At 46.9% G+C, this 18,080-nt stretch overlaps 1 protein-coding gene across 2 annotated transcripts in view; it reads right to left on the reverse strand.

The window, feature by feature from the left end:
* CAPN5 (calpain 5) overlaps positions 1-18,080 on the reverse strand; it is a 120,614-nt gene that overhangs the window by 34,632 nt on the left and 67,902 nt on the right. For both annotated transcript variants that reach the window (XM_060235019.1, XM_060235020.1), the window contains exon 3: positions 3,807-4,015. In XM_060235019.1, the coding sequence (XP_060091002.1) occupies positions 3,807-4,015 (209 nt within the window). The remainder of the gene's footprint in view (positions 1-3,806; positions 4,016-18,080) is intronic.

Below are 18,080 nucleotides of genomic sequence, written 5' to 3' on the forward strand. Positions count from 1 at the left end.
AAATGAAATAAATAAAAAAGAAAAGGACTTAAAAAAAAGACCAGGGAAGAAAAAATTAATAAAAGAAATTACGATATTACAATCCCAAGTTAAACATTTGCTGAATAAAGAACTAGAATGGAATTTAAAAAATTTGAAACAGAAATCGTTTGAAAGTGCAAACAAACCTGGTAAATACCTGGCCTGGCAATTAAAAAGAAAGAAAGAAAATAAGACTATAAATAAAATCATGGCAAATGGGAAAACAGTAGTGGATCAAGAAGGAATTAAAAGAGAATTCTTTAAATACTATGCAAATTTATTCAAGGGTGTGAATATAAGTAAAGAAAAAGTGGAAGAGTATCTACGAAATATCCAGGTGGCACCTTTGACGGAATATATGAAAAAGATATTAAATGACCCAATAGAGAAAATTGAAATAGAAGCAGCAATAAAAGCAATGCAAGAGGGTAAAGCTCCAGGGCCAGATGGATTTACATCAAAATTTTACAAATCTCTTAAGGATGAATTAACACCCAAACTGTTGAAGTTGTTAAACACGATAAGAGAAGAAGGGAAAATCCCAAAGACCTGGAGGGAAGCTGTAATCTCTTTGATTCCTAAGGAAGATAAAGATAGCACAAACGTGAAAAATTATAGACCAATCTCATTGTTGAATAATGACTATAAGATTTATACAAGAATTTTAGCAGAGCGACTGAAACAATACCTGACCAACTTTATAAACAAAGACCAAGCGGGATTTCTTCCTAAAAGACAAATAAGGGATAATGTAAGAGCTGTTATTAATGTCGTGGAATACTATGAAAAGCACCCGGAAAAAGAAGTGGCCTTATTTTTTGTTGACGCAGAGAAAGCCTTTGACAACTTAAATTGGGACTTTATGTTTGCGGTAATGGAAAAAATTAATTTAGGAGAACAATTTATAAAAATGACAAGAGCAATATATACAGATCAGCATGCAAAATTGTGTATAAACGCAGACCTTACCAAAGAATTGAAAGTGAGTAAAGGAACAAGGCAAGGATGCCCGCTATCACCATTGTTGTTTATAATGACTCTTGAAATTCTGTTACAACAAATTCAAAAAGATGAAAAAATAGAAGGTCTAAAAATTAGAAGATTCTCTTATAAATACAAAGCTTTTGCAGACGATATAGTGTTCATAATGGAGAATCCGGTTCAAGTGTCACCACTGCTGTTAGCTAAGATAAAAGAGTACGGAGAATTAGCAGGATTATACATAAATAAGGAGAAATCGAAATTCCTCTGTAAAAACATGCAACCAAATAAAACAAAAGAACTACAAAAGGTGACAGGTTGTGAAGTCACAACCAAAGTTAGGTACCTTGGAATAGAGATAACAACGAAGAACATTGATTTATTCAAAAACAATTATGAAAAACTGTGGTGTAAGATGGACAAAGATTTGATGAAATGGAATAAACTCAACTTGTCCTTACTGGGCAGGATAGCTGCAATCAAAATGAATATTTTGCCAAGGATAATGTATTTGTTTCAAACCATCCCGATTGTAAAAGAAGCAAAACAATTCAACAAATGGCAAAGGAAAATTTCTGATTTCATTTGGGCCGGAAAGAAACCAAGGATAAAGATGAAGATCCTAACGGATGCCAAAGAGAGAGGAGGTTTTCAACTTCCCGATCTAAGACTATATCACGATGCAGTTTGTTTGACATGGATAAAAGATTGGATAATGCTGTTAGATAAAAAACCTTTGTGGTTAGAAGCTCACGGAAACAGATTCGGCTGGCATGCATACATGTACTATGGGAAGAATAAAATGGATGGTTTTTTCTCTCACCACTATGTCAGAAATACATTACTAAATACTTGGATAAAATACAAGAAATATGGGGACGAGAGAAAACCACTATGGATAGTGCCAGCAGAAGTAATAAAAATAACAGCTGATTCTGAAGAAAAAAGAGAAATGTCATACAACCAACTGCTTAAGATTCAAGGAGACAAAATTGAATTAAAAACCTCAGAAGAGTTAAATAACAATTATGACTGGTTTCAAATGCAACAAATTAAAAGTTTGATGGAAAATGACATAAAATCAGAGGGAATTAGACGAGAACAAACAGAACTGGAAAGGGTCCTGTTAGGTGACAATGAAAAATTGATATCAAAAGTATATAAGTTATTATTGAAATGGTCTACAGAAGAAGAAGTAGTAAAGTCTCAAATGGTCAAATGGGCAATTAATGTGAATAGAGAAATACAAATGGAAACATGGGAGCACCTCTGGAAGAACTCAATGAAGATATCAACTTGTCAAAGCATTAAGGAGAACTGTTTTAAAATGATGTATAGGTGGTATATGACTCCGAAAAAATTGGCTAAGATAAGTAAGAAAATGTCGGATAGATGTTGGAAATGTAAAAAACATGAAGGTTCTTTCTTCCATATGTGGTGGACATGTGAAAAAGCGAAAGAATTCTGGAAGATGATACAACAAGAAATCACCAAAATTTTGGGCTATGATTTTAAGAAAATTGCAGAGACGTTTTTACTTGGATTACAATTAGAAAAATACCCAAAAGAAGACAGGACTTTAATTTGGTACCTGTTAGCTGCTAGGACTTTGTACGCGCAGCTTTGGAAGCAAGAAAAAATACCAGAGAAATGGGAATGGACCATGAAAGTTTTATCGTGGTGTGAAATGGACAAATTAACCAGAACACTAAGAGACTATGATCTAGAGATATTCAAAAGGGAGTGGAGAAAATTTAAAGGATATATGGAGAAAACTTGGAAAGTAAAGAAATATTGGACAATTTTTTAGTTGTAAGAATATATATATGGAACTTTGTGCAGTCAGAAGTGCCTTTAGTATGGATTTGAACTTATAACCTCGGGGAAGTCAACATTGGAGGGAGGGGGGATGGAAATGTCATATGGGTTAATGTGAAAAAAGAAAAAAAAATTAAGAAATAGAAAAGCTTTGTAACCATATGCTACTAATAAATTGTTTAAAACGAACCCTGCCACAAATTCTGTTAGTCTTCAAGGCACTACTACGCTCTTGCTCTTTTTCACTGCTACAGACACAAATGACTCCCCATCTTGATCGGTCTCCATAGAAGGCACCACATTTAGCCTTCCACAAAATGAAATCCATCCACCTTAAGAACATAAGAGAAGCCATGTTGGATCAGGCCAATGGCCCATCCAGTCCAACACTCTGTGTCGCACAGGGGCCAAAAAACCCCAAGTGCCATCAGGAGGTCCATCAGTGGGGCCAGGACACTAGAAGTCCTCCCACTGTGCCCCCCTAAGCACCAAGAATACAGAGCTTCACTGCCCCAGACAGAGAGTTTCATCTATACCTTGTGGCTAATAGCCACTGATGGACCTCTGCTCCATGTGTTTATCCAATCCCCTCTTGAAGCTCTCTATGCTTGCAGCTGCCACCACCTCCTGTGGCAGTGAATTCCATGTCTTAATCATCCTTTGGGTGAAGAAGTACTTCCTTTTATCCATTCTAACCTGACTGCTCAGCAATTTCATTGAATGCCCACGAGTTCTTGTACGGTGAGAAAGGGAGAAAAGGACTTCTTTCTCTACCTTCTCTATCCCAGGCATAATCTTGCAAACCTCTATCGTGTCACTCCACAGTTGACATTTCTCCAAGCTAAAGAGCCCCAAGAGTTTTAACCTTTCTTCATAGGGAAAGTGTTCCAACCCTTGAATCATTCTAGTTGCCCTTTTCTGCACTATTCCCAATGCCATCATATCTTTTCTGAGGTGTGGGGACCAGAATTGTACACAGTACTCACTTGGCGTAGGCCTTCTCTACCAGGGCGCACCATAACTCATTCTTGGAGTTGGAGTGGCAATAGATGAGCTGGTTGTGAAGCGTGGGCAGGCGGTCATCGATCACCACGTCCACCCAGGTGCCGAACCGCCAGAACTGGAAATGGAAAATCCCGGCATAGTTCTCCGGCTTCTCGGCAGACCACTCCTGCTCCTTCCAATCTGGGATGACCTGGGTTCGAGAGATGGAGGAGGAGATGCGTTAAACGCCAACAAAAAGACTCCTGTCTCACGCAGTGGCCAACCAATTTCTCTGGAGGGCTAACAACAGAACATAAGAAGGGGCCTGCTGGATCAAACCAGTGGTCTATACAGTCCAACATCCTGTCTCACACAGCAGCCAACCAGTTCCTCTGGAGGGCCAACAACAGGGCATAAAGGCCCAGGTCTTCCCTGATAAGAACATAAGAAGAGGACTGCTGGATCAGACCAGTGGTCCATCTTGTCTCACACAGTGGCCAACCAGTTCCTCTGGAGGGCCAACAAGAGGGCATAAAGGCCCAGGCCTTCCCTGACAAGAACATAAGAAGAGGCCTGCCGGATCAGACCAGTGGTCCATCTTGTCCAGCATCCTGTTTGGTGTGGAGAGCCAGTTTGGTGTAGTGGTTAAGTGTGCGGACTCTTATCTGGGGGAACCGGGTTTGATTCCCCACTCCTCCACTTGCACCTGCTAGCATGGCCTTGGGTCAGCCATAGCTCTGGCACCTTGAAAGGGCAACTGCTGTGAGAGCCCTCTCCAGCCCCACCCACCTTACAGGGTGTCTGTTGTGGGGGAGGAAGGTAAAGGAGATTGTGAGCCGCTCTGAGACTCTTCGGGGTGGAGGGCGGGATATAAATCCAATATCTAAATCCTGTCTCACACAGTGGCCAACCAGTTCCTCTGGAGGGCCAACAACAGGGCATAAAGGCCCAGGCCTTCCCTGACAAGAACATAAGAAGAAGCCTGCTGGATCAGACCAATGGCCCATCATGTCCAGCATCCTGTCTCACACAGCGGCCAACCAACTCCTTTGGAGGGCCAGCAACAGGGCAAAGAGGCTGAGGCCTTCCCCTGAGAAGAACGGCAGAAGTGCCCTGCTTGACTAGAGCAATGGTCCGTCTAGTCCAGCCTCTTGTCTCACACGGTGGCCAGCCAGTTCCTCTGGAGGGCCAACAACAGAGCAGAGAGGATGAGGCCTTCCCCTGATGTTGCCTCCTGGCTCCGGGATTCTGAGGCTTAGTGCCTCTGGGTGTGGAGGTTCCCGTCAATCACGGTGGCTATTAGTCACCAACAGACTTCTCCTCCATAAATCTATCTCTTCTCCAGTGGTCCCAGTTGGGTAATTCCTTTACGTCTGAGAGGAGGAGCTACATCCCAGATGTAAATGACCCACCCCGGATCACCAAGCAGGAAGATTCATGGTAAATTATACAATCTTCCGTTCTCCAGGGGTCGTTCCTTTACGGGTAGGGTCGTTCCTTTACGTCTGGGATGTAGCTTCTCCTCTCAGATGTAAAGGAATGACCCCGAACCACCGAGAAGGAAGATTCACAGTAAATTTTACAATCTTCCGATCCTTTTTAAAAGCTGTTTACTCCTGTGGCCATCACAACATCACATTTCCACATTTTTAACCACTCTCTGTGTGAAGTATTTCCTTTTTGTCTGTCCTGAACCCGTCCGCTTCATTGGATACCCCTGAGTTCTGGTCTTTGGGGAAGAGGGAGAAAAAGTTCTTATCTCTTCAGCTTTTCCTCACGGGGAAGGTATTCTAACCCCCTCGCAACCTCCTTTCCTCACGGGGAAGGTATTCTAACCCCCTCGCAACATCCTTTCCTCGCGGGGAAGGTATTCTAACCCCCTCGCAATCTCCTTTCCTCACGGGGAAGGTATTCTAACCCCCTCGCAATCTCCTTTCCTCACGGGGAAGGTATTCTAACCCCCTCGCAATCTCCTTTCCTCACGGGGAAGGTATTCTAACCCCCTCGCAATCTCCTTTCCTCACGGGGAAGGTATTCTAACCCCCTCGCAATCTCCTTTCCTCACGGGGAAGGTATTCTAACCCCCTCGCAACCTCCTTTCCTCACGGGGAAGGTATTCTAACCCCCTCGCAATCTCCTTTCCTCACCAGGAAGGTATTCTAACCCCCTCCTTTCCTCACCGGGAAGGTATTCTAACCCCCTCGCAATCTCCTCTCCTCACCGGGAAGGTATTCTAACCCCCTCGCAATCTCCTCTCCTCACGGGGAAGGTATTCTAACCCCCTCGCAATCTCCTTTCCTCACCGGGAAGGTATTCTAACCCCCTTGCAATCTCCTCTCCTCACGGGGAAGGTATTCTAACCCCCTCGCAATCTCCTTTCCTCACGGGGAAGGTATTCTAACCCTCTCCTCATCTTCATTGCCTGCAAAGACATTTCTATATACCGATAAAACGGGTTTCGAACACAGGAACAGCCTTCAGGTTTAGTTTTTCAGATGAACTTGATCCAACATAACACAGCACTTAAAGAAAAGCAACATAAAATAGAATTTATAAAATGTGACTAAAGTTTGCTGTATATACCAGTCTTTAAAAAAAAAAAAGATGAAGAGAACATTGTTTTCATGCAGTCCCGAATAATGTTGACAGATGGCGCCAAAGAGCTCCATTTGCTATGGGAGGGAGAGAAACCCCCCCACCCCCCACCCCACACACCCACACCCACACCAACACACACCCACACCATGTATATGTACATGTAGGTCTCATTTTGGGCAGAAGCTCCCAAAAGTGGAGTTCCAGAACCTCTAGATTTTATTCTGCTCTTTCTTTCTTACCCCCCTCTCCCCAAAGTTTCCAGGCTCCATCGTTCAACCCCCCCTGTGAGAATTTTGCTGAACTCTTAAGATTTGACAAACTTTCTAATATTTCCCTCCACCAAAAAAAATGGGGAAATAACCCAAGCAGACAGATGGAAATCTTCATCAGGCCACTGAGGCCACATAGGAGAAAATAATTTAAAAGTCTGACAGGAGTAAGGTTTGACGATGACAATTCTAAATCAAGAAGCATTTTAAGGTAGCTGCTGAGCTGATAGAATTTAGTACACCTTCCGGTGATGTCAAGGGTGGGTGGCAGATGCAAGTAAGTTACGCGAATGAGTTGTGCTGATGAGCTCAAGCACCTCTTTTTCTGTGAATTGACCCCTGCAACATGTATATGTGTGGGTGTGTTGATGTGTGTGTGTTACAGGTTAGAGTGCGGCAGGGCAAACCCCCAGGAAGAAGATGAAGAAGAAGAGGAAGAAGAGGAAGAGGAAGATGACGATGACATTGGATTTATATCCCGCCCTATACTCTGAATCTCAGAGGGGCTCACAATCTCCTTTCCCTTCCTCCCCCACAACAGACACCCTGTGAGGTAGGTGGGGCTGAGAGAGCTCTGACAGAAGCTGCCCTTTCAAGGACAATTCTGCAAGAGCTCTGGCTGACCCAAGGCCATTCTAGCAGCTGCAAGTGGAGGAGAGGGGAATCAAACCCTGTTCTCCCAGGTAAGAGTCCGCACACTTAACCACTCACCCCCGCCTTATCTTTCAAGGCTTCCTCATGAGTAAAGTAGGGATCTTAATCTAAATGGGAATCCAGGCCACCCACTCATTTATCCAAAGAAAAATGGCATCACATTTTTCATGTTGAACTGTATCTACATGGTAAATGAGGGAAAATTCGGTTCACGCATTTTACTCCGACATGTTTCTCGTTCATCTCCCAGGGCTTTTTTTGCAGCAGGAATTCCTGTGAGTTCCTGTCGAAAATGAGGCCTGAGTTCTTCCCTTGCCCTCTAGGCCTTTAAAAAAACTGGCAAAGCTTCATGGTTGACTTTCAGCCTGCAAAGCAGTTCCAGATGACTGAAAGCTGTTACCTGTCCCTTGCTCGCTAACATCAGCATTCAGAGAGCGCAGGAAGGCCGTTCCGCCTTCGTGGTAGTGGCCTTTTCCAAAGATTTTTCCGCACGTCTTGGAAGTTCCTTTTGAGAGAGCCAGTTTGGTGCAGTGGTTAAGTGCACGGACTTTTATCTGGGAGAACCGGGTTTGATTCCCCACTCCTCCGCCTGCAGCTGCTGGAATGGCTTTGGGTCAGCCAGAGCTCTCATAGGAGTTGTCCTTGAAAGAGCAGCTGCTGTGAGAGCCCTCTCCAGCCCCACCCACCTCGCAGGGTGTCTGTTGTGGAAGGAGAAGATATAGGAGATTGTAAGCCGCTCTGAGTCTCTGATTCAGAGAGAAGGGCGGGGTATAAATGCAAATAATCTGGGCTTTTTTGCAACAGAAACTCTTTTGCATATTACACCATGCACCCCTGATGTAGCCTATCCCCCCAAGAGCTTACAGTAGGCCCTGTCTGAAGAGCCCTGTAAGCTCCAGGAAGATTGGCTGCATCAGGGGTGTGTGGACCAGGGGTGGAATACTAGCAGAAGCTCCTTTGCATATCAGGCCACACCTCCCTGATGTAGCCAATCCTCCTGGAGCTTACAGTATGCCCTGTACTAACAGCCCTGTAAGCGCTTGGAGGATTGGCTACATCAGGAGTGTGTGGACCAGGGGTGGAATTCTCGCGTGGCTTTTTCCCCCTGCCCCACCTGGGGATTGGCAACCCTAGTACTGACCTTGATGGATCAAAAGTCTGATCCAGGCAGCTTCATGCATTTGATTAAAAGAAAAAAGGTTAAAAATTAGGCCTGACGTGGCAGATGCTCTAGCACGAAGGTGTCAAACTCATGAGCCGCCCTGAGCCTGCCTCGGCGGGGAGGGCGGGATACAAATAAAAAATTATTATTATTATTATTTCTTATGAGGGCTGCATCTGATATAAATAAGACCCTGTCGAGCTGGGCCACATCTGTACCTATTGCAGATTAGGTAGCAGAGATATCTACTTTATAAAGGACACAGACACACACAAAGATTTTTTTTTTTTTAAGCTTAAAATAAAACCTGCTTAAAAGACTAGCGCTTGTTGGTCTTGAAGGTGCTCTCTTTGTATTTCTCTCATGGGATCCAGGGAACTGGGCAAAGGAAGCTCCGGCTCTTTCTTTCCTTCTCCAGGGGACCAGGAGGGGGAGGAGCCTCAGCCAAGAGAAGGAAGAAAAGGTTGGCTCCGTGGCTCTGCTGTGCAACTGAGAGAACCTGCCCAAGCAAGCTATTCCTCCCCAAGGGAGGAGCCTCAGCCAATGGAGAAAATAGAGGCTTTGCTCTGTTGCTCCCGTGCGATTGAGCAAGTTACGTAAAGCAAGCTGAGATGAAGGAAGCAAGAGAGAGGGAGAAGGAAGCAGGCAATATAAAATTGATCGGGGGCCTGATAGGAGCCCTGCAAAGGCCTGATTCAGCCCCTGGGCAAAGCAAGCCGTTATGCAGAAGGAAGCAAGAAAGAGGGAGAAGGAAGCAGATGACAGCCAGTTGCTCGGGGGCCTGATAGGAGCCCTTTGAGGGCCTGATTTGGCCCCTGGGCCACATTTCCGACATACCTGCTCTAGCATTTACAGAAAGTCTATGGAAAAACCATAAACTTTTTGGAAATGCTAGAGTAGGGGTGTCAAACTCAATTGTTATGAGGGCCGGATCTGATATAAATTTGACCTTGTTGGGCGATGTGCGCAGTGTGCCGATTTAAGTTTAGTCAGCAGAGATATAAACTTGTTAAAGGACACAGACAAACACGATTTAAAAAAAACCCCTTTAAAATAAAACATGCTTAAAACATTGGCACTTGTTGGTCTTAGAGGTGCTTTCTTTGTATCTCTCCCATGGGATCCAAGGAACTGGGTGAAGGAAGCTCTGGCTCCTTCCCTCCCTCCCCAGAGGACCAGGAGGGGTGGGGGGAGCCTCAACCAATGGAGAAAATCGAGGTTTTGCTCCGTAGCTCCTGTGCGATTGAGCAAGCCTTGTAAAGCAAAGCTGAGATGAAGAAGGAAGCAAGAGAGAGGGAGAAGGAAGCAGACAATATACAGCTGCTCAGGGGCCTGATCGGAGCCCTTCGAGGGCCTGATTCGGCCCCTGGGCCGCATGGTTGACTCCTCTGTGCTAGAGAATCCCAGGAGTCAAATCCCCACTCAATCCTGTATCAGGACTCAATGTGTCAATGACCCAGTTCCTACATTCCGGAAAAACAGAAGCCCCCCCCCCCCCCCCCCCCCCAATGTTAAAATGAAGGCGTTACAGGCTAGAAACCACACACCAGATTTTTTCTCTCTCTCTCTTTCTAGGTTAGAATTTTTATTGTTGTAATTGTCATAAGACTTTTTACACAAAGGTTATGTCGTCGGAGGTGTCACTTTTCATTCCCCCCCCTTCCCAGTTACAGATAAATGCATAATTCCCAATGCCAAGCGTGTAAAAAGGCAGGGTTGCCAAGCTCCAGGTGGGGCCTGGAGATCTCCCAGACGACAGAGATCGGTTCCCTTGGAGGAAATGGCTGCTCGGGAGGGTGGATTCTAGGACCTTATGAGGTCCTCCCCCTCCCCCAAACTCCACCCTCCCTAGCTTCTGTCCCCAGGAATTTCCCAACCCAGAGTTGGCAACCCCAGAAAGAGCAGTGGAAAAAGAGACACCAGCACCCTGAACAGGAGATGTCGCTACAGACGGGGACGTGAAATTTGGAATGGAATGTCACAGAACAGTGGCAGCTTTTTGGTGCCCACAATGGCATGGCCAATGCGTCAGTTAACGTTTCCACGACTCTCTAAATTTAAACCTCTGGATAATTATCTGAAATTTCCAGATGTCGCGCTACTGAAATGCTTATCGGACGATACTAAGAAGTCTGTAACTCAGGCAGTAGCAAAATGTTGGGTGTTTTTTGAGCTATAAATAGCAAAGCAGAGATGGTTAATAATGCCATTTTTAAGGTTTAACATTGGTGGAATCAGAGAATACTTTTATGTAGTCAGAAATTATGGTCTGTGACTGAGATTTTGTATATTGCTGTCGCTGGTCAACTGACTGTAATGAATTGGAATTGGAATTGGCATGGCCAAGGCCCTGAGACGGTGAAAACAATAAGAGGAAACCGCAATTGAATGCAAATATGGAAACCAGAAAGGTTCGTGGTTGTAAATTAGTGGCAATGTATTCAGACTACTAAAGTGTATAATTCAAACATCTTTAAAATACATTTAGCAAAAAGCTGATAACATCAATTGACACAAGCGAATTCCTATGACATCAAATTGACTCGGCAAAAACCCGACAAACTGGGAAAACTCCAATCGTCAGTCCAGGATATATCAAATTCCACCACAATCGTTTCCACACTTTATGAGGCAATCGTAGTGCCGTTTTTTAGAGACTGTCAGTGGTGCAAGAGCTAAACCCCAATTCCATGAGTTGATCACGGGGCCGCACACTGGAGCCGGCCGTTTCACACTGAACGGCTTCGTCAGATGTTCAAACGAGGGTCATGCGGTATTCCATATATTCACTAAACAATACGTTCAACATTCCGAGTCAAGATTGCTGGCTCCTCCCAGGAAGGAACATCTGACGAAGCCATTCACAGTCTGTCTGAACTTCTGACGAAACCATTCAGTGTGAAACGGCCGGCTCCAGCGTGCAGCCCCATGATCAACTCATGGAATTGGGGTTTAGCTCTTGCACCACTGACAATCTCGGCACTATGATTGCCTCATGAAGTGTCTCAGAGCGGTCCCAACAATCTCCTTTAGCTCCCCACAACAGACACCCTGTGAGGTCGGTGGGGCTGAGAGAGCTCTTACAGCAGCTGCCCTTTCATGGACAACTCCTGCGAGAGCTACGGCTGACCCAAGGCCATTCCAGCAGCTGCAAGTGGAGGAAGGGGGAATCAAACCCGGTTTGATAAGATAAGAGTCCGCACACGTAACCACTACACCAAACTGGCTTGCAGCAACAGGTTGCAGACACACTGAAAGGGAAATCATTCCGTAGTAATCAGAACTGCCACATTCGGAACAGTGACTGTGTTCACTTATTTGGAGTTGTGAGGATTTTTCCGGGGTCCTCTATGCGCCTTCTAATTTCCACGTAGTGATTTTTCAGCATATTCTCACATTTTTTCAGTATATTTATAAAATGATCGGTATTAATATTCGTATTTGTGTACACGGTCATTTTTGTTTTTGCTGAACAAAACTCCGCAATACAGCCGGTCCAGACGGGAACGGGAATACACAGGGAAAGAGTTGACAATTGAATTTTCCAGCCTTTGCTAGTCTGAGAATGAAAGAGATTAGTTCCTCCAGAGAAAACGGCTTCTTTGGAGGGTGAGCGTACACAATTATATTCCACGGAAGTCCTTCCTGTCCACAAACCTTGAAGTCTCTAGACCAGGGGTGGCCGAATTATGGCTCGGGAGCCATACGTGGCTCTTCACACATCTTGTGTGGCTCTCAAAGCCCCCACCACCTCATCAGCCAGCTTGGAGAAGGCATTTGTCTTTTTAAACAACATCCAATCCAAGTCACATCCAATCCAAGCCAGCAGGTGCCTTGGAAAAATGGACTTTAAATTAAAGTTGCTTTCTTTCCACCTCTCCCTTCCCATTTGACGCCCTCCCTCCCTCCCTTCCTTCCTGCTCTCAAACATCCGATGTTCATGTCTTGCGGCTCTCAAACGTCTGATGTTTATTCTATTTGCCTCTTGCCTTAATCAAGTTTGGCCACCGAGGCTCTAGACCAGGGGTCCTCAAACTACGGCCCGCGGGCCAGATGCGGCCCACTGAGGACGTTTACGCGGCCCGCCGGGTTATGGCAAAATCAGACCGGAAGTGACGTTCGACCTAAACTCGCGTTAGCAACGCACACTTCCGGCACTGGGCTGAGGCGGCGGAGACAGAGTGTGAGGTGATACCAAGGTGAGGTGAGTTCCCAGGCCGGGGTATGTGGTGTGGGGAAGGGAGAGAGATGCAGAAGATGGAGAACTGACGGCCCGCGGCCTTGTACAGTAACGGCAGTCCGGCCCTCCAACAGTCTGAGGGACAGTGACCTGGCCCCCTATTTAAAAACTTTGAGGACCCCTGCTCTAGACTCTACCGCCAAATCTCCAGGAATTTCCCAACCTGGAACTGGCAACCCTACATGGTCAAAAAGGAAGCCGGCTTCTCTTTCTCTCCTTCTGAACTACCGTCCGCCCCCAAGGAGAGTTACGCGCCAGGAAGAGAGAACCAGAGATGCTGCGCTGAAAAACAAGCTACAGTCTCTGATCCCCAAAGACCTCATTAGATCTTTGAGTGGTGCGTTCTGGAAGCTTTATTTATTTTATTTATTTTGCTTAATTTAAGACACACTTTTTGGAAGCACAAGACGGAAGAGAACCTCCTTGGCGAAAGAATCATTAAAGGCTTTGCATGGTGTGTGTGTGTGAACACTTTTAGAGGGAGATTGGGCTGTGAGGAGAGAAAGTGCTCTTAAAGTTACAAAAGAGCACAAGAAGAGCCCCGCTGGATCAAACCACTGGACCATCTAGTCCAGCATCCTGTCTCACATAGTAATTCCTCTGGAGGTCCAACAGCAGGGCACAGAGGCTGAGAAACATCCCCTGGTGTTTCCTCCCGGCACTGAGATTCAGAGGTTGACTGCCTCTGAATGGGGAGGTTCTTTTGGTCACCATAAGAACATAAGAGAAGCCATGTTGGATTAGGCCAGTGGCCCATCCAGTCCAACACTCTGTGTCACATAAGAACAGAAGAGAAGCCCTGTTGGATCAGGCCAATGGCCCATCCAGTCCAACACTCTGTGTCTCATAAGAACATAAGAGAAGCCATGTTGGATCAGGCCAATGGCCCATCCAGTCCAACACTCTGTGTTGCACAGCAACCAAAAAAACCCAGGCACCATCAGGAGGTCCACCAGTGGGACCAGGACACTAGAAGCCCTCCCACTGTGGCCCCCCCCAAGCACCAAGGAGACAGAGCCTCACTGCCCCAGACATAAGAGAAGCCATGTTGGATCAGGCCGATGGCCCATCCAGTCCAACACTCTGTGTCACATAAGAGAAGCCATGTTGGATCAGGCCAATGGCCCATCCAGTCCAACACTCTGTGTCACATAAGAGAAGCCATGTTGGATCAGGCCAATGGCCCATCCAGTCCAACATTCTGTGTCACATAAGAACACCAGAGAAGCCATGTTGGATCATGCCGATGGCCCATCCAGTCCAACACTATAAGCCCTCCCACTGTTGCCCCCCAAGCACCAAGGAGACAGAGCATCACTGCCCCCCCAGACATAAGGAAACAAGAGAAGCTATGTTGGATCAGACTAATGGCCCATCCAGTCCAACACTCTGTGTTGCACAGCGGCCCAAAAACCCAGGCACCATCAGGAGGTCCACCAGTGGGGCCAGGACACTAGAAGCTCTCCCACTGTGGCCCCCCCAAGCACCAAGGAGACAGAGCCTCACTGCCCCAGACATAAGAACATAAGAGAAGCCATGTTGGATCAGGCCAATGGCCCATCCAGTCCAACACTCTATATTACACAGTGCCCAAAACAACAGGTGCCATCAGGAGGTCCACCAGTGGGGCCAGGACACTAGAAACCCTCCCACTGTAGCCCCCCCCCCTCCAAGCACCAAGAAGACAGAGCATCACTGCCCCAGACAGAGAGTTCCATTAATGTACTAGTAGCCACTGATAGACCTGTCCTCCGTGAATCTAAAGCCCTTCGAAGCTTTTGATTCTTATGGCCATTACTACATCCTCCAGCAGCAAACTCCAGAGTTTAAGCGCTCACTGTGTAAAGTAGTATGGTCCGTCTGAACCTACTGCCCTTCACTGGATGCCCTTGAGTCCTAGCCTTTTAGGAGAAGGAGAAAAGAGTTCTCTTGGTCCACTCTCTCTGTCCCAAGTATAATTTCATACACCTCTCCCATGTCCGTCCCCCTTAGTCGTCTCTTTTCTAAACTCTTCAGTCCTTCCGCAAGGGGAAGATGCTCCAACCCACTTCTTCACCCGAAGGGTGATTGACACATGGAATTCACTGCCACAGGAAGTGGTGGCTACAAGCATAGCCAGCTTCAAGAGGGGATTGGATAAGCATCTGGAGCAGAGATCCATCAGTGGCTCTTAGCACAGCATATTGTGGGAACTCTCTGTCTGGGGCAGTGATGCTCTGTATTTTTGGTGCTTGGGGGGGGGCAACAGTGGGAGGGCTTCTAGTGACCTGGCCCCACTGATGGACCTCCTGATGGCACCTGGGCTTGTTTTGGCCGCTGTGTGACACAGAGTGTTGGACTGGATGGGCCATTGGCCTGATCCAACATGGCTTCTCTTATGTCCTTGTGTGTCACAGAGTGTTGGACTGGATGGGCCATTGGCCTGATCCAACATGGCTTCTCTTATGTTCTTATGTGACACAGAGTGTTGGACTGGATGGGCCATTGGCCTGATCCAACATGGCTTCTCTTATGTTCTTATGTGACACAGAGTGTTGGACTGGATGGGCCACTGGCCTGATCCAACATGGCTTCTCTTATGTTCTTATGTGACACAGAGTGTTGGACTGGATGGGCCACTGGCCTGATCCAACATGGCTTCTCTGATGTTCTTATGTGACACAGAGTGTTGGACTGGATGGGCCATTGGCCTGATCCAACATGGCTTCTCTTATGTTCTTAATGGTATGAATTGCTAACTTTCTGGACAATGAGTTCATAGAATCATAGAGATGGAAGGGACATCCAGGGTCATCTAGTCCAAACCCCCCTGCTCTTATGTTCATTTTGGTTGCCCTTCTCTGTACATAAGCCAAAATACTCTGAGGATGTCCTTTCTTCACATACAAATTATCATCAGCCAAACATACAAAAATACGCACAGGTTTTAAGCCGTGGCCTTCAACTCTACAAAGCCTAATCTCCCACCCCCACTGCACCCCATCCACAAGCAACAAACTTCACAAAAATAGCTTTCTGTACAGAGAATTTTATACACCTTGTACAATCTGGGAATATCTCATTTGTCTGCGGGAAACGGAGCTGGCCCAGCCCGGAGAATAGACCTCCTCTCGGGAGACCTGGGTTCAAATCTAGCTATAGATTTCACATCAGAGAGGAAGAGCCTGATCGTATGCAGAGAGCTATTTTCCAGCCTCAGGCCCTGTGAAATCCACGGCTTTCGACTGGTCTAACTCTTTGCAAGACTGGAGCACAAATTGCTGTGATTCTAACTGATTTAAAGTTTGTACAGCATTACGTGGCTTTTGGGGGGGAGGGTTAGACAAAAGAATGGGAAATGCGCACCACATTGTGCTGCTGAAGTGCTCTACACCAGGGGTGGCCTACGGTAGCTCTCCAGATGTTTTTTGCCTACAACTCCCATCAACCCCAGCCATTGGCCATGCTGTCTGGGGCTGATGGGAGTTGTAGGCAAAAAATATCTGGAGAGCTACCGTTGGCCACCCCTGCTCTATAATAAGGCAAACTGAGCAGAAGATGATGATGAAGATATTGGATTTATATCCCACCCTGCACTCCGAAGAGTCTCAGAGCGGCTCACAACCTCCTTTACCTTCCTCCCCCACAACAGACGCCCTGTGAGGTGGGTGGGGCTGGAGAGGGCTCTCACAGCAGCTGCCCTTTCAAGGACAACCTCTGCCAGAGCTGTGGCTAACCCAAGGCGATTCCAGCAGCTGCAAGTGGAGGAGTGGGAATCAAACATGGTTCTCCCAGATAAGAGAGCTATGGCTGACCCAAGACCATTCCAGCAGCTGCAAGTGGAGGAGTGGGGAATCAAACCCGGTTCTCCCAGAGAAGAGAGCTCTGGCTGACCCAAGGCCATTCCAGCAGCTGCAAGTGGAGGAGTGGGGAATCAAACCCGGTTCTCCCAGAGAAGAGAGCTCTGGCTGACCCAAGGCCATCCCAGCAGCTGCAAGTGGAGGAGTGGGGAATCAAACCCGGTTCTCCCAGAGAAGAGAGCTCTGGCTGACCCAAGGCCATTCCAGCAGCTGCAAGTGGGGGAGTGGGGAATCAAACCCGGTTCTCCCAGAGAAGAGAGCTATGGCTGACCCAAGGCCATTCCAGCAGCTGCAAGCGGAGTGGGGAATCAAACCCGGTTCTCCCAGAGAAGAGAGCTCTGGCTGACCCAAGGCCATTCCAGCAGCTGCAAGTGGGGGAGTGGGGAATCAAACCCGGTTCTCCCAGAGAAGAGAGCTCTGGCTGACCCAAGGCCATCTCAGCAGCTGCAAGTGGAGGAGTGGGGAATCAAACCCGGTTCTCCCAGATAAGGGAGCTATGGCTGGCCCAAGGCCATTCCAGCAGGTGCAAGTAGAGGAGTGGGGATTCAAACCCGGTTCTCCCAGATAAGAATCCACACACTTAACCACTACACCAAACTGGGATCGGAAGAAAAAGTTTCGGAGGGTAGGGAATTGTTAAGAATTTAAGTCACGGACATGGGAATCTCCCCTTAACCAGGATGTGTGTGCGTTTGTATGTTTCTCTCCAACAAAGCTAGGGTTGCCAACCTCCAGGTGGGGCCTGGAGATCCCCCAGATTTACAACTGATTTCCAAACAACAGAGATCAGTTCACTTGGAGAAAATGGCTGCTTTGGAGGATGGACTCTGGGGAATTACGCCCCACTGACGCCCCCATCCCCAAACCCTGTCCTCCCCAGACCCTACCCCCCAAACTCCAGGAATTTCCCAACCGGAGTTGGCAACTCCCAACCAAGCATAAGAAGGCGAGTATCGCTGCACCAAAGGGACTTGGATTGCTTCTGACCTCCAGCGCGGCAACAAAACACACCTTGACCCAGCTCGGCCCTATATCGTTTTCAGAACTACAAAATTAATTTTTAACTATAAAAATATTTTTCTGATTCTTCCCAGCCTCAGGGGTGGCCGAACTGCAGCTCGGGAGCCACATGTGGCTCTTTCACAAATCTTGTGTGGCTCTTGAATGGCCGGCTTAAATCCCTTCTCCAAGGCAAACCGGCCAGCAGCTTGAAGAATGCACTTAAAAATTAAAGTTGCTTTCTCTCCCCCTCCCCCATCTATTCGACTTCCTTCCTTCTTTCCTTCACCCCTCCCTCCCTCCTCCCTGTCTCGTGGTTCTCAAACATCCGACGTTCGTGCCTTGCAGCTCTCAAACAGCTGACATTTATTCTATGCAACTCTTGTGTAAAGCAAGGCTGGCCACCCTTGGACCAGACACTTGCTTAAGGTGAGAAAACAAAATCCAAATCCTTCAGGTAGCACACAGGTTCCATGTCGGAGGCTATATTCCATGCGCTGCAGGATAGCTAGAAC

Source organism: Heteronotia binoei, chromosome 3 (assembly GCF_032191835.1).
Source record: "Heteronotia binoei isolate CCM8104 ecotype False Entrance Well chromosome 3, APGP_CSIRO_Hbin_v1, whole genome shotgun sequence".
In the NCBI taxonomy this organism is placed as follows: Eukaryota; Metazoa; Chordata; class Lepidosauria; order Squamata; family Gekkonidae; genus Heteronotia; species Heteronotia binoei.